Source organism: Bombus terrestris, chromosome 12 (assembly GCF_910591885.1).
Source record: "Bombus terrestris chromosome 12, iyBomTerr1.2, whole genome shotgun sequence".
NCBI classification, from domain to species: Eukaryota; Metazoa; Arthropoda; class Insecta; order Hymenoptera; family Apidae; genus Bombus; species Bombus terrestris.
Window position 1 is genome coordinate 3,869,397 of NC_063280.1, and position 16,098 is coordinate 3,885,494.

The following is a 16,098-nucleotide window of genomic DNA, read 5'->3' on the forward strand; positions in this document are numbered from 1 at the left end:
TTACGACCGTGTCACACGAGTGGCAATGTGAGTTTTGCTATTCAGTATGTATTAGGTTGTCCGGAAAGTCTTTCTTTTACAGACACGTCTTTTATAACGACGCATCTTTATACAAACATGAAACCTAATCTGTCGAACGTTGTGATCTTTATTTTGATAGAACAAAATGGATCATACGTAATTCGATACAATAATATGAAACGGAAAATGTTGTGAATCCATTATTTCCTTATAAAACGAAAGAAACTTTTCGGACGACCCAATACAACACATAGTTGAGTTACTGACTATGATATATTAGGTTGTCCGGAAAGTGTCTTTCTTTTACAGACACGTCTTTTATAACGACGCATCTTTATACAAACATGAAACCTAATCTGTCGAACGTTGTGATCTTTATTTTGATAGAACAAAATGGATCATACGTAATTCGATACAATAATATGAAACGGAAAATGTGCATCCATTATTTCCTTATAAAACAAAAGAAACTTTTCGGACGACCTAATAGTAAATTTTTTTTTTATTTGGTAGAATTTTTACAATCAATTATCATTGAGAATTATAAGTAAATTATTTTGGCGTGGTACTGTAACTTGGATTATAAGTGTTTATAGTATGTTTGATTCTAGTTGAACCTAATGCGTAGATCTAAAGGGTAGTGTCTTTTTAGTCTGCGGATCTGATCTGTCGTGTCAAGTAATTGGGCAACTAATGGGTTTTAGTGGTTGTTAACTCTTATATTAGATCTGTTACTGAATTTGGATATTTCTTCTTTAACTGTGAGTATCTTAAGGTCGCGATGTATAATAGTAAATGATAAGTATTTGGAGGTGTGGTATAGTCAACAATAAGCTACATTCAAATTTTATATAAGCAATTAATAAGGGATCAGAGAGGTAATTTCGAAGCTCTAACGAATCATCCATCAAGTAATCATACGTTAGTAATTGAAATTATCATTTCCTATTTTTGTTAGATCTGGTTTCCGACTAAATTTGATTCTCAGCGAAGTTTGATTCTTGCCTAGCATCCCCTTGCGCATCTCCTAATCCTTCGTATAATACTAGCGCGCACGTTCACGGCAATTTTATTTTGATTCTGCCGGCACTACGGTACGACGAGGAAGGAGGGAAAAGAGAGAAGAGGAAGAGTAGAGGAGGAGATGGCTGCTCTGGCCATATAATAAAGGCAGCTTGGAAACAATATAAAACAATAAAGGGTTCTTACCATAACCGCGCGGTTCAGCCGGCACGATATTGTATCTGCCGGGCGAGAAGGTACGGGGGTGGGCGAAATGCGGCAGCCACACACGCCAACAGACGTATAGTGATAGAAGAAAGGTGGCAGCAAGGGGTAGCAGGGTCAGTTATCTAATATATGTGATAATAACTTCGAGCCCAGAATCGAAGCCGGCCACCTCTTGCAAATCTCGGATCTGCATATATGGATTGTTCGCCAACCTCTTTCCTCGTCTATCACGATCCTCCACATTCCTCGTCCTATCGCACGTTCTCCTCTTTCTTCACGATTGCGTCTTCTCAACTTCCTCCCTCGTCAGGGTATACACGCATTATGAACACGTTGGGGTGATCTTGCGGTGCCTTTGACGCCGTATTGTACGAAAATTATAAAACAAATGGATAGATTAATTTTTAGGAAAGCGGAGATTTCTATAGATTTGTAATGGAAGATAAATACCAAATTCTGCATGCTGGAACGGACAGATTGAATTTTGAATCTAGGAGATTTCTATAATTTTCTAACAAATCATGAATATTAAGTTCAAAGAATTAGTATAGGTAGATTTTATTTTTTAATCTAAACAACTGTTAGTTTTTCAATCGGGAATGGATAGATACTAAAAAATAACTTGTACGACGAATAACTAAACAAGTTACTTTAAAATATACTCTTACAAGTCTCATTTCGATTAAATTTGGGTTAGAACAATTAACTGACAACGTAAAATAGCATTGTTCAAGTACCAGCCTGTAAATTCATGGCAATTGCGTTACATGGCCTACTTAATCCACGCGTTTCCAATATTTCTGCATCGCGAGCGCAGCTAAGACCTTCGTACAGACCTCTAAACTCCCCTGATTTGTTCGCACACAACGTCGGTTCAGCTTGTAGCTTTATCGAGTTAGCGTGTCGTACAGATACAACAACGTTCCCGAGTTCGTTGGTGTAACCGTTAGGTCCGTGTGTATTCGTACGAAGTTCAATTTCGCGTGTCCCTATGTGGGTTCCGAGTACGAAAAGTTTCAGTCCGTTCGTGTGCGAGCACACGCGAAGAAGGGCGAGGTGGAGGGGAATTTCGAGATTGAAATTTGAAATATGGAAATAACAGAAAACGATTCGGGAACTAGGGGATAGGGCTGCCTTCCGCGGCGTGAAAATGACGAGTATCGATATTCGCCTACGCGGGCAAATAGGTCACCACGTCGAGGGTAGTGACCAAGAAAACGATTATCACTCTCCAAAGAGTTCCGTGCACATTTTTCGAAGTACATTGTTTTTCTCGAATATAATTTTACCGGCCATTAAATAGCTAATTTACTTTACATCATTTTTAGATTCGTCCTAGAAACGTTTGTGATTTCTACCGACTCGTGACAGCAATAAAGGAACTTCGAAGGCCAGTAAATCACTTTTTACAGCCGTAATATTATTAACGTTTAAAAGCGCGGTTGAAATCGCGTGGAACAACGAAATCTGCCTTGAAACAGCCCGACAGAGGCCAGTGCTACGGGGGATTAATCCCTGAGCCGAGCGTAGGTAGAGCAAATCTCGTTTCGAAAATTCCACGAAAATATTGCATCCACCCTGTGCTCCTTAAAATATAGTAACAAAAAAAGGAAGAATGTGAAAAAGAATTGCCTAGCAAAAAAGAAGAGAAAGAAGAGAAACCGTAACGTTTCCTAACTGGAAAAAGCGAAGGGCTTAAAAAACGATACGGCAGCTAGGTTTTCGAGCCACAGCGCAGTCCCTTTGACCTTGTAACCATGGAATTGTTTGTCGAGCGTATGATCTGCCTCCCCTGCCATTCGCCACGAGTGCCGTCTTTCCACGTGGTTTCTGCTTTTGGTCTTTCGGTTTACTCCATGCAACAGCTCGAACGGCATGGTCCCGTCGCATTATATTACGTTACGTCACATTATGCACCTAGCCCGCTCGCCGGAACATTACTATGTTCTCTGCTATGCTAGCTGCTTGGTTAATGTTCTGTGGCAGCATTCCAGTCGCGCCGTCTTCTCGAAACAAAGACTTTGTTTGCCGTGCGCTTTGAGGCTGCCTCCTTCGGCTGCACCCCGGCTAGCGGGCCGCTATTCACCATTTACATTCGAACGAGTTAGTAAGCCACGGGGATATAGCCCGAGAAGGAAGCGATGCCACGAAACGGGCCATGGAACGTAAACCTTCCTGTATCCTTCGTAAAGAGATTATCATTTTAGGTATTTGTGTTCCCCTAACTACGTATTTACGACGCGCCTCACGGTCTCCACCAATGTACGACCCGTTTCTAGATTTTCCTGCTTGGCTTTCTATCGACGTTTCTTTCCTAGCATCGACCGTCAGGGATCATTTAATTCACGTCCCGTGGCTTTAAACGGACATTGTATCATGAATGACTATGGTGCATAATGGGACTATTGCATGGTTGACTAAACAAGCTTTGAGTGTGCTCGAGGTTCCCTAAGATTATAAAACAGAAATCAAAGATTCCTTAGAGTTTAACTTACTAAAAGAGCAAAGTGTAAAAATTTCAAGAAATATGTTTTTCAAAAAATGACAAATTTTTAAAACTTATAAAGAATTACATATCCGTCGTTCTGTTCCCTCGGCTAATACCGGTATTACGGTCGTTCTAAATATTATCGCGCGTCAAGTTCGCGACCTAGAGTAATCTAGATGTTGAACAAGGATCTACATAGATCTACAAGCGGAAGGAGCAGGTTCGAATAGCGGAATACAAATGCCCGATACACTGAGACAGTCCGTGAGGGTCCTCGGAGCGGAGATCTTTATCGAAGATCAAGAGAACGAGGGACTGAAGGATCGCCGCGAATGCTCTGACAAAGGCCGGCGTCGGAGACCGAGGAATTCAGGAAGGCATAACGAGCGTTTTCACGCATCTCCGCGTAGAGGAGTGGCCCCGCCGCTGGAATTATTAATTAAGCACACTAATTAAGCGCGTTCATCGCGCTCGCCCGGAGGGGTCAGCCTGTGCGCGCGAGACCGACCAACAGGGAATCAGAAAGAGAAAGAGAGAGAGCGAGAGAACGACGAAGAGCGAGACGGCGCACTACGAAGGCTAACACGCGATTACAAACGCGATCGATAATAAATTACCTTTAAGCTAGAAACGCGCACTGCCACGTTTCTCCCTCCTCCTTCGACATCTATCTCGCTCTATCGTTCGCGTTCATGCTTTCATTCGGCCATTACAAGTCGTTGTTCCCAACCGTTCATTACAGCTCCAAGCTTACGTGTGGGTCATGCGAGAAAGCGTATCTCAACGGCCGAGTAATTATGCTTCCTCGATGGTGCGCGCGGGAAGGTTCAAACGGAGGGGAAAGGAGCAGCCGAGGAGGAAAATCAGTCGCGGCCAAGAGAAGAGAACCGAGCTGCTTGGGGGAGGTCTATACGAATACTTAGAGAGAAAGCAGAGTACGAGGCCGTGTAATAAATGCATGGGATTAACGAGGAATAAATAACGAGAGACTGTTAATAATGTCGTACCCTCGGTAAAGCACCATCCACCTTCCCCTTACCCTCATCCCTTCTTCTTCTCACTCGCCTACTCCACCTTCTTCAACGTGCTGTATGCTGTGGCGCTCGTCCCTTCTCTTTTGCCCCTTTTCCTGGCTATGCTCGTCACGCTACTACTACGCAACTCCCTCGTTAGAAGCGACGTCCGCGACTTATGGAATCGCGAGAGACGCGGGAACCCGCGAGCCAGCAACTTTCGAGAATCATTAAAAACGCATCTTCGATCCGCGCGCCCGCGATCGGTTTCTTAACGAGGCCGTTAGCTACCGTCGTACCGGCTCGATTGCTTCTACCTTCATTGTTCCTACGTATTTTCTTTTTTTGTCTTGCTTCTCCTTTCCTCTTTGCTCGGGCCGGTCCTTTTTCTCATGGAGGAACGTGCGTGTAACTCACGCGACACAGGAACACGAAGGAGCACCGACGTTCGGTAATGGGGATCGAAGGGTCGGTGGTGGAACGATTGATATTATTGCGAGAAAAAGCGTAATGAAGAAGCGTAATGAGTGGCCGGCGTGTAAGGCCACTAGAGATTGAACGTTTTCGCGGCGACCTTTTTCCCGGCGGTTCAATTAATTTTTTGCTCCCGCTTTTAAACGACTCGAATCGCTTCCTTACGGATGCTGTACGGTCGTCCACGATCGAACACCACTTCCTCCATTCACGCGATATAATCGATAGATCCCTTCGACAAAGCGCGATTCTACTTTATAGCGTAGTTTCAAAAATCTATGTTACCAGATTTACCTATGCAATTTCGTGTTTTACGAATATAAAGAAGTGCAAACTAAATACAGATATATATTTCATATTGCTGAATATTATAATAAACCCGTTGCTCCGGATACTTTGTACATGTAGCGTTGCACATTACAATATTTTCATTGTGAACAGTTTTGTGTCGTTCAATTTCCCATAAATGCCTGAATGTCCATGTTCTAATTATTAACAATTTTTTGGCCGTCTACCATAGAATAGCAGCTAATCAACCGAACAATTTACATTCCTACGATCCGGCTAATAATTTAACGATCAACAAACGAATTATTTAAACTTTAATTAGTACTCTGCCGTCCTGCAAACAAGTATTTTACCGACGACCCGCCAAACATCGAGTTTTCAAGCGGAGCCTTCTAAAGGATCCCGGTGCGTACGTGTATACGGATTCCATTCTCTTACACGAACGCAGAAAAGAGTTCCTTCTACGGTGGATTAACCAAGGCGGGGGAGGAAGACGGAAGATGGAAGAAGGCAGAAATGGTGGACGACGCATAGCGTGGAGAAATAGCGGACGGCAGGGAGGAAAAGGGTGGGAGAGGGTGAGACGAGGCGAGGGTAAGGCACTAATGAGCAAATAAGGCGAAAAAAGGTGAAAATTCATTAGCAGTCAGCTAGCAATGGACGAAGGGGGAAGGGTTACCGAGAATCGGCGTAACTCTTTTCTCGGTAAAGGACTCGTGGCTCGACAAAGGGTTCTAAAAATAAATACATAATTAAACGTCGCGATAATTAACTTCTTTATGCCGGCAGAAATCGAGGCAATGCGTTTGTACGCGTCATTCTTGCATATGCACAGCTCTCTGTATGTATGTACGTGTGTATCGTTCGAAAGAATGATTTTACCGGCTTGGACGAGTCAGCCGTGCTAACGACAATGTAATGGCCTGATGCTCGTATAACGATCACGATTATAAATACGATACTTAAATACGATTTATAAATACGAATCATAAACGCGATTATCGTGTAATGAACGGTGATAATAAGAACGCGTCAATGACAAGTACATCAGGATTTAACGAGCACGAGAAATACGAGGCAACGAATCTGGCCGCTTAATCCGCGCGCGGAATTTACATTCGCCAATTTTCTATTCGCCTCGGTTTTCCGTTCGTTTTTCCGATGGTTCTTCCGTATCTGACGAAGTTATTAAGCCCCCTTCTTTGACAAAATCACGCGGAAACAAAGTTAATGACGCTCGTACGTCGAGCATGCACCCAAGAGCTTGCACGTTCGAGTGTACGATAAATGTGTGTGTACTGTTTCGGGGCCATCGTGTATGACAAATAATTACCAAGTGCTTAGAGGGCGTATGAAAATTTAATAGCCAATGGAGGTACTTAGGTCAACTATTATACGTTATAGTTTCTGATGTATATTTTGGAAATTTCGCTATATTAAATATTTTAAAGACATCCTATAGAAAATATTTTCAATAAAAGAATATATTTTAATTTCCAAAATATTTTATAAATAGTATAAATGCAGTACCCATTGGTAGTCTAGCAAATCTAATAAATATTGAGATATCCTGAAAGTTCGTCGCGAAATTAAAAAAAAAATTATTATTGTTAGCGATATACAAATATTATTTTATAATACATGCAATATTCTGTTGGATAATTTTTTCTACCTAGCGTTACGACCCATTTTTTCATACTTTTCGGTAATAATTTCTTTTTCCAGTTTTATTTTATTCGCATATAATGTTCAACATTGCCTTATTGAAAAGCAAAACATTTCTTGCAAAAATAATCAATCCTAACATATAATTCTTTTTAGTCTCCCGTATTAGTGAAAACTTAACTATGCGCAGTATTGAAATTCATACTTAACATTTTATTATTTAATAAAAATTCAATCAAACTCAAATTCTTCAAATCGAAGATATGCCAGCAATGAAAAACGTTACAAACTTAATCTATTCTAATATCGTATCTACCTGCCCCCGAATATAGTAACCAACTATAACGCTATTTCCGAGGGAAATCTCCAAAAACACGGAGCACGTTCCATTTCCTAGATCTCCGAATTCACACGGACGAGCAACAAAATAATCGTATCCGGAATTTCGTTCGGCCCTTATTAAAACAATCCGGCCGAAGATCCCGGGGTGTGTAAATCGGTGTAGAATACAATTACGCGAGTGACCAGATACTGCCCTACCCCCGCCTGATCATCGAACGCGAGGGAAAATCCGTTCGATTTCGGCTGAAAGCCGCGCTGATCGACTCGGCCGCGGATCAGCCGACTCCACTCTAATTTAGACATTTTCGGCACCAACTCGGTATATTTGTTATATTTTCACTCGAATCATTATTACGCGACACCGCACGCGCAGCGTGTACCAAAGGGGATTACGGCTTAATCCGGTCCGCTATAAATTGGGCGGAATCGCATCCCTGTTCCGGCTTGTCCCTCTCTATTTCCCTTCGCTGCCTCTCCTCGTTTCTCCTTCGCGTTTACCTTCGCTGTTCAACAGCCACCCTCTGTACGACTGCCTTCTCCTCCCTCGTTTCCTGCCGCGTTTCTCTGTCGAATCGTTCGCTAGAGTTTCTCCTTTTTTCGTCACACAAAATCCTGCTCCCATCCGGCCGTTTTTCGAGAAAGGGTTGCGGAGAAAGAACGAGGTCCCGGCCAACGACAACGACAACGACCACGACCACGACGTCGAGGATGTTGGACAGAAGACGAGAGGTTGAACCGTAGTAGTCTGGACGAGGAAGCATGACGAGGAACCGGATAAGGAAAAAAAAAGAAACCACGAAGGAAACAGGGAGGTACGGAATCCAAGAATATCGTAAGGTCGAACAAGGCGGCCATAGGAATACGTACGGCGAGCAAAACGAGAGTCGAATCGCGGCAAAGAAATATCGTCGGTCAACGGAGAAAATCCGTATCCTGGCAGTAACGACCGGGATGGACGAACGGGACCGAGAGTCGGCAGCTAGAGAGCCAGAGAGAAAGAAATCATGGGGGACAAAGGGGGAGGGAAGGAAGAGCCCGAACGAAGAGAAAGAATAAGAGGGAAAGAAAGGCTTGAGCTTGGGTAAAAGAGAGAGGAGGGGGAGAAAGAGAGAGAGAGAGAGAGAGAGAAGGAAGAAAAGAGGAAAGGAACGAAGGGAAAGGGAAAGGTACCCTTAGCTGGTTTCCCTCAGGAGATTTTATAATGGCGTCCAGTTATTACCGCAGGACCTCGGGCCACGAACGCGATACGATTCTCCGACAAGGGACGAAGGCCGATTTAACAAGTGGTCAAATATACGGGCGCACGAGTGGTCTGAGCATCCTGGCCAGAAAAGCGGACCGACTTCGAAAGACCGATACAACGGTTGCCGATAATGATAACGATGATCGCGAAATGATAAAAAGAGATGGATGTAGGTTTCTCTCGTCGTCGTCGTCGTCGTTTCGACGGACTAAGCGAAGTTCTAGACGAGCTCTTATCCTTACTTCGAACATGTGATGTATCTTATCTCTTTTGATAAATAATTTTCTATAGCTCTTTCGAACAACTCGTTTGTCATAGATGATATTTTAAGTGATTAATTTAGTATACGAAGAAAGGTAGATGCAAAGGAAATGTATAAATACAAAAATATTTGCATGGTAATTCTACTAATGTAACAGAAAGTGAGAGGATACTTAATGTACTCAGGATTAGTATAAATGAGTGCTGGAATTACAAAATCAAGCTAACGCTGATTAACCGCGTGTATTACAAAGAAATCTAAATTATCCCATGTTTTCGAAGATTTTATTGCAGATCTATTATATTTCGTGATTTATGGACGAGGGTGTTACTTTTTAATGAGATTTAGCTGCGCGGTTTGTCGTCGTCCAAATATCCCACGTAAAAGCTATGTAACGTAGTTTAATTACAAGACAGAGTGACTACCGCAAAAACGATCTACAAGGATCGAGAGTGGTTTGAAAGTCTGGAAAATTAAAATATATAAGAGGAACGTGGTTTGATGCGTTAAATCGATAGGATATCATCGCGGTACGTCGCAGAGGAAGGATATTAATTATGAATTAATTAGACGAGACTGATATCGAGATCATTGAAAGGCACGGCGACTGAAAAACTCTTTATTCATAATTATACTGTTGGCAGTGTTAACGAAACAACAAACATATCGTATTACCAATTATGCTCCCGCATCGTGGTCCAGGATTTGTCGGGATAGAAGGGCGGGGAGGGGGGCGGTGTAAAAAAAAGAACAAGCTTTGATTTCGTTCGAACGAAACCCGACAGTTTAATTGAACGTTTCCTTCTGACGCGTTTGTAATTACGAATTTGAGTGAATTATTCCATGCCGTGAACACGCGTTTCGTTATGCTTTCTTTTTTTCCCCCCTCGGTTTTTCGGTTCTGCAGTGTAATTAAAATATCAACGATACGTGTAACAGGGGATACATATGTACAAAAATATTTCGTTAAACGTTTCCGATGTACGTGAGCAATATACAGACTGTATTTACCGGGGTTACATACGAAATGTAATTAAAAATCGTAATCAGTATCACAAACCTTATCAACTGGTCTCTCAAACCCGATGGTGAAAGTTTTAATAAAGCTGCGGAGACTCGAGTTCCATTTCACCGACAAATAATTCTGAAACAATACATTTTACTAATTTAATAAAATATAATATATGCAAATTTATATAAACCGTTAAGAAACCAAACCATTTTCCGAGAAATGTTCAATTTGTATCTAAATTAATACTGTCTAATTATTAGATTATCTCATAAATAATATATTTAATAATTAATCAACAGCGTATTTTCTTTCATTTCTACGATTGTTTGCCGATTTCTATTAAGCTCTTCCTCTAATAAACTTATATGCATACTATTAAATTTAAATTTAATACTAAATTTAATATTAAATTCACATTCTTTCAAAAATGAGTAACCTCGATTGAATTGATCAATTTGTTTTCTGTATATCTCTAGAACTAAGATATTACGTTATAATCTAAAAAGTATAAATTTATTCAATATGACAATCCAAACTTAAAATATATACATTTTACTTCCACGAATATTTCTCTAACAAATCTCGCTAAATTAACAACTACGTATGTATATCTATACGTTTCATTGTACAATTTCCAAATGAATAGAACATATTCTCTATAACTACAATGTAACATAAACGTAAATGACAAAAGATTGACGAATGTTCGGAATGCCTTCCGGATGGCCGGCGTGCCAAAATTCCACGAATTTCGCGGGACTAATTTAGATCAGAGGGGACGTGAGTATGTGCACTCCATTCTGCGAATCATCATACTTTTCCCTGATATACGAGATGTCAATTTAATTGCAGAAAATACTTGGGGACGACACGTGAGCCACCCGTCGGCTAGTTTAAATTAGAGGAGCCTCAAAGACGCGCGCGGACTCGCGGAATTCGAACAACGAGACGGAGTGAACGAGTTCGCTTCTAGAGAAAGAAGCAGGTTTCAATTACCAGCCGAACTCTAAGCCCGACTCTGCTTGCCAGAACTTTCAACAACGAAACTCACTCAACACGCTGACTGACTTTGTCAAAACTCGTAAACGATTGCAAGAATAGAGTGAAATGATCAAAGTTCTTTCTTCTACTTATTTTGTTTATCTTGTTACGTTTCTGGTTACGCTGCTGACCGTACGTATGTACATACTAGGACTCGTATTCGTTGTATCTATTGAAAAGTTCTATTAAATGTCATTTTATTTGATTAAATAAATCGTCAGTTAGACTTTATATATTATTTTTTTTATTTTAAGTAAAAGAAGTGGAAATCATTTAATTTGTATTCTAATACTTATGAATGATAGTGTACGTTGTATATTGTACTGTACATTTTGTAATATACAAAATGTTTCGAATCTGTCGATGTGTTTTTTAATCCTGTTGCGTTCTATATGTAAGACAATTATGTATGTATATGTAAGATAATTAGGTACATAATTAGAATTAACCGTTTGTAAGAATTTGTTTTTTATATAAAATCGACGATTAAGCGAATGAAGATAGCTCTATCGAAATATATTTACCATGCTAAATACCGCGAGTATGCAATGTGAACATAAATATAAACATAAATTAATCGACAGGATTACTAGGCGGGCAGCGTGGGTCTCTCTTCGTTTTTTGACGACTAAACCATTTAAGTTGTCGATAAATCAGTATTCGAAATGGTTATTGGTTATAAGAAATGATCGATGTAAACATTGACTGATAATTTTTATGGAACATACGCAAAATGTTTTTCATCGTTTGCACTTTGAAAGAAAAGGACTCGACTAACGAATTCGTACTTGTAACTGCTCAACCTAGTTTCGAAACAGCCAAAGTTCAATATGGCTGAACGACTTTACATGTTCGGTACACAGAAAGTAATTATGGCGCCAGTAGGTATAGTATTAAAACGCGCTTCGTATATTTAATTTACTCCTAAGGCATTTTGATGTTAATTGAGATCAAAAATGGAATGTTAGATTTTTTCTGAAATACAAATTCAGAACATCAAATTATACTAATAAACTGTATTAATTATACGAAAATTTAGATTTATTTCATATGTGTTTTGTTACGTTTTGGAAATGTCGTTTGTTACGTTAGAAAGAATATATATAGATACAACCAGTATTATACACACTTTTTCAAAATCAATCCAAACAAAGTAACGAAATTAATTGTTACAATGAATATCTTATGCTCAGATCTATTTCAAACGGTGAATTCAGTTTGTTAAATATTGTTAAATATAATTACTGCTTTCGACGCTTCAAAATATCCACACAATTCCACGGGAGAACGACACGCTGAACTATCTCACGGATTTTACGATAAAGACGAAAAACACTCAATAAGGACACGAAACGAACACGAGAATTAAGGAAACTTTCGTTCCATTTTACGCGAAATGATCAAAGAGACCTCGATATGCTTCACAGAACGCGACGATGCAACGATGTAACGATATGACGATATACGGTAAACTGAATCACATTTCGCACCACGCAATGACGACAACGATACGATCATAAAGTAAATAAACACAACGTTCTATTCACCGCACCAATACAAACCCGAGCACTTAATCGAACTTTCACAGATTTATAACCGATTCAACATCGAGGTAAACATACTAAATAAATTATTTACAATAGTATTTGACATTGCGACGGGACGACTATCCTAGAAAAAATTACGCGGGAACTAGTCGTTAGACGCGCGATCGAAGCGCCACGCTCAGTCGATAAATGGAATTGAGATCCTTCGATTCTCGAATTGAGATATCTTACGATCGATATCGATTTCGTTTAACTTTCAATTACGTATATATTTATATATCCTAAATGAAGAGAGTTACGTTTGAATTGAATAATGAGACGAAAGTCTCTGTTTATTGCTCACATAACTTTCATTAACAAGTTATTCAAAATATTTGAAGAATTTATGAATTTAGATTAATTTCTTATCATAATATGACTATTACAAACGTATCTAATTTTCGGAATTATTAAAAACGAATTTCATGTTTGAAAGCATTTTCTTGATTGATACATGCATATACACAAATATTACACAAGGAAATAAAATATCAAGTATGAAAATGATACGATGACAAAGATTTAAAGAATTGTTTGTTATTTTGATTCTATTGATAAATATTGGAGAAAGCATTATACCGTACAGTGTGGATCTAACAACGTTCATGGAACATTTCATTTTATTAAAAATTTTTTAATTAGAATCTACAATGAATAAATTTTGCTTTGTAATTAATTTTCCTGGTAATTCAGGCAATTATCTCAGAAGATACTACGCTTTAGAAGATTATAAAACACAAATATACATTAATATAATCGTGAATATAAATATTTCGTATCTTAAACAAAGAGACGAAATTTTTCTCTGTTTATTTTTCATTATCTCTATAAATAAGCACTCCAAAAGTATATGAATTTAGATTAATTTCGTTTCGGAATGGTAGAATCGAAAATCGAGCGACACAAACACGGTTGAAAAAAAAGTAGTACGACAGTCGAAGGACGCGGTACGGTAATTAACACAGAAGTAAGAAAATTAAAATGGAGGGAAGCAATTAACAAAGGAACACATACGGGCGTTGTAACACTGGTTACCGGTTGTAAAGTAAACTGGTAAACAACACCGGTTTAATTAAATGTTTCCTATAAAAACTGACGGAAAGTTTCGGAAAGTGGAAATTAACGAAGACGTCGTAAATATTTTATTTCGGGATAAAATCACCAGAAAGGACGAGCTTACTCTTCCTCTCCGTTTTCTCGTATTCTCTGTTCCTACGGCGTTCCGTGCGACGTTTCACGAACAAGAAATCATAATTTCCATTTGTCTTCGTTTTGTAAATACTTTGGATAGCCAAAGTCCCATCAAAAGTCTCTTCAACTTCTCTAATTACGCCGCCTCGCGAGCCAAGTAAACCGAGCTACGCAAATACTTCGTTATAACAGCGCTAAACACGCTCGTGTCCGTTCGAGATTTCGCTGCTCGAGAATTGAAGCCTCGCCGTAAGATACGCGATCGTCCGCTCGATTACTTAATCTCCTCTGACAAAAAAAGAAGCGTAACAGAAAAAAAAAAGGAGAAGAAAAACCATTCACACGGTGAAATAAAAGAGAAGGGAAACGTGCACGAGCACGGATAGAGTCTAGTATCGAACCAATCCTACTCGCGGTAACTTTGCGCAAGTAATTGCAAGCGGTCGGCTATCTAGCTGACGTAAATTCCGCTTCAACTTTATTTACCGACGCGGCCATTTAATTAGAAAAACGGATGCCCGGCGAGAATGATCGGTCTTGCCCGTATATTTCACGAAATTTCCGCAGAAACTCGTGTATACTCGCGACCGTGATCGCAAACACTAATTATTCTCGCCTTGCTTATATCATAGTTATTAACTTCATGAACAATAAAATATATGTAATCACGAAAACCAAACGCTTAGTCTTCTCAAGAAAGTCCGTTCGCGATCAGCATAAAAAATGACATTAATTCAGTAAGAGTTAAGTTAGGTTAACGTAATATCTGATTGGTAATCTTTTGCAATCAATTGATACTATCGAATTTTGTTTCTTAACATTATGGCTATGAAAGAAAATTCCAAGAATTCATTTAATATTTTTCCCATTATTATCTTTTCCATCTGAATTCTACAATTTTATGAAATATATCACCCTCCCTTAATGTATTAACACACGAATCTCTATAATTAATCTCTCTTCCTTCTTCAACCCCTTGTAAACGTTAACATAATCAACGTTAAAAATAATGGAACGATAAGAATAACAAGCGAATCAGTAATCGGAGAGGAACCGTTGTTCAGAGTCGAGAATGGAGGTTGCGAGAGAAAGAGCAGAAAAAAGGGGGAGGTCGGGGGTGGTCCGTTCCCCATTAGAGTGTCTCCGCAGGCGTTTAATCACCCAATTAAGAGGATTTTCACGTATGTTAATTAGTCGAAACACATGCAAGACGCGACGCGTCCCCTTCCTCTTTACTGTACCCCTGTGCGTTTCCCTCTCGAGGCTCCGGTGGTGCTTGAAGCCTGCTGGAACGGGAGCCTCGATTGCACTCGACGGCTAAAAAGAGATCAAAAGGAGGCTCCCATGTCGCAAGAAATATTCACATACACGGTTTTGCACGGTAGCAAACGCGACACAAGGACACGTGTACCAGGGCCACCTACGCACACGCGCCTCTTCCGCGTGCCTCGGATGCGGAGGAACCGGTGAGAGAGATCGGCTCCCGGGAACACACGACTCTAGAGACCCGAGACGCGTGTTAAACCGTCCTCATTAATCGGAACCCCTCTCTTCTCGCCCTGCACACCAGAGAAAACGCTGTGGTTAGGTCTCGTTGGGACGCACGCTCGTCAACCCTCGGTCGACAGACAGTCAGACAGACCCCGATGCTCATCGAGAACGGTAATGAATTTGCCGATTGAAAAGGGCGGAAGCTCTGCATCGATGAGGGCGACGTACATTTTTTTTTTTTTTTTTTAATCCCCGTTACAGCAGAGGTTTACCATGGTGACAGTCGGACTGAGATTTTGGCAGGGGGTTAAAGATATTGGCGATTGAACACACACTGTTTGACTGTTGGAGATTCGTTTAATGGATAAGAATTATTATTAACACAGACTCGTGGTTAAAAATTGAAGTTTTGAGCAGATCCGTGGTTGTGACACTGGAGATTCATTTAATGGATAGAATAATTATTAATAAAGAATTGTGGTTAAAAATTGAAGTTTTTGAGATGATCAGAGGAACAGTGGATAACCTGTTGCGATATGGGAGTAATATTACGATAGAGTTTAGGAGGTAGGTGTGGACAATCGATAAAACGCGAGAATATAGAGAAAACGGTGTTTATTCTACAATAGTAGATTCCAGAGAACCTCGAGGAAAACCTAATATTATTTCCCTGTATAAGTAACTTAATTTTCAATTGCAACAACTTGGTTTAACTAAATCGGTTGAACACCTTGCGTTAACTTAACCAAGG

At 40.0% G+C, this 16,098-nt stretch overlaps 2 protein-coding genes across 7 annotated transcripts in view; both read right to left on the minus strand.

Annotated features, from left to right (window-relative positions):
• LOC100650779 (LIM domain transcription factor LMO4.1) overlaps positions 1-16,098 on the minus strand; it is a 477,355-nt gene that overhangs the window by 276,950 nt on the left and 184,307 nt on the right. For 5 of the 6 annotated variants that reach the window (XM_048411143.1, XM_012314594.3, XM_048411142.1 and 2 more), the window contains one exon: positions 10,087-10,170. The gene's annotated coding sequence lies outside the window, so the exon portion shown is untranslated. Of the gene's footprint in view, positions 1-10,086; positions 10,171-12,324; positions 12,557-16,098 lie in introns of those variants that run through there. The other variant, XM_012314592.3, reaches the window with a different exon arrangement.
• LOC125386110 lies at positions 649-3,240 on the minus strand. The gene is made up of 4 exons (XM_048410981.1): positions 3,182-3,240; positions 2,967-3,092; positions 2,812-2,834; positions 649-2,749 (listed from the first exon to the last, which is right to left on the minus strand). The coding sequence occupies exons 1-4, from the start codon at positions 3,238-3,240 to the stop codon at positions 2,682-2,684; spliced, it is 276 nt and encodes a 91-aa protein (XP_048266938.1). The 3' UTR covers positions 649-2,681.

What these genes read in the sequence shown, in the direction of transcription:
- LOC125386110 (XM_048410981.1), bottom strand. Translation starts at nt 3,240, where the DNA reads ATGCTGCCACAGAACATTAACCAAGCAGCTAGCATAGCAGAGAACATA. An exon ending in GAGAACATAGTAATGTTCCG is followed by an intron (nt 3,093 to 3,181) that starts GCGAGCGGGCTA and finishes GTAAACCGAAAG; the next exon opens with ACCAAAAGCAGAAACCACGT. An exon ending in AGGGTGGATGCAATATTTTC is followed by an intron (nt 2,750 to 2,811) that starts GTGGAATTTTCG and finishes AATCCCCCGTAG; the next exon opens with CACTGGCCTCTGTCGGGCTG.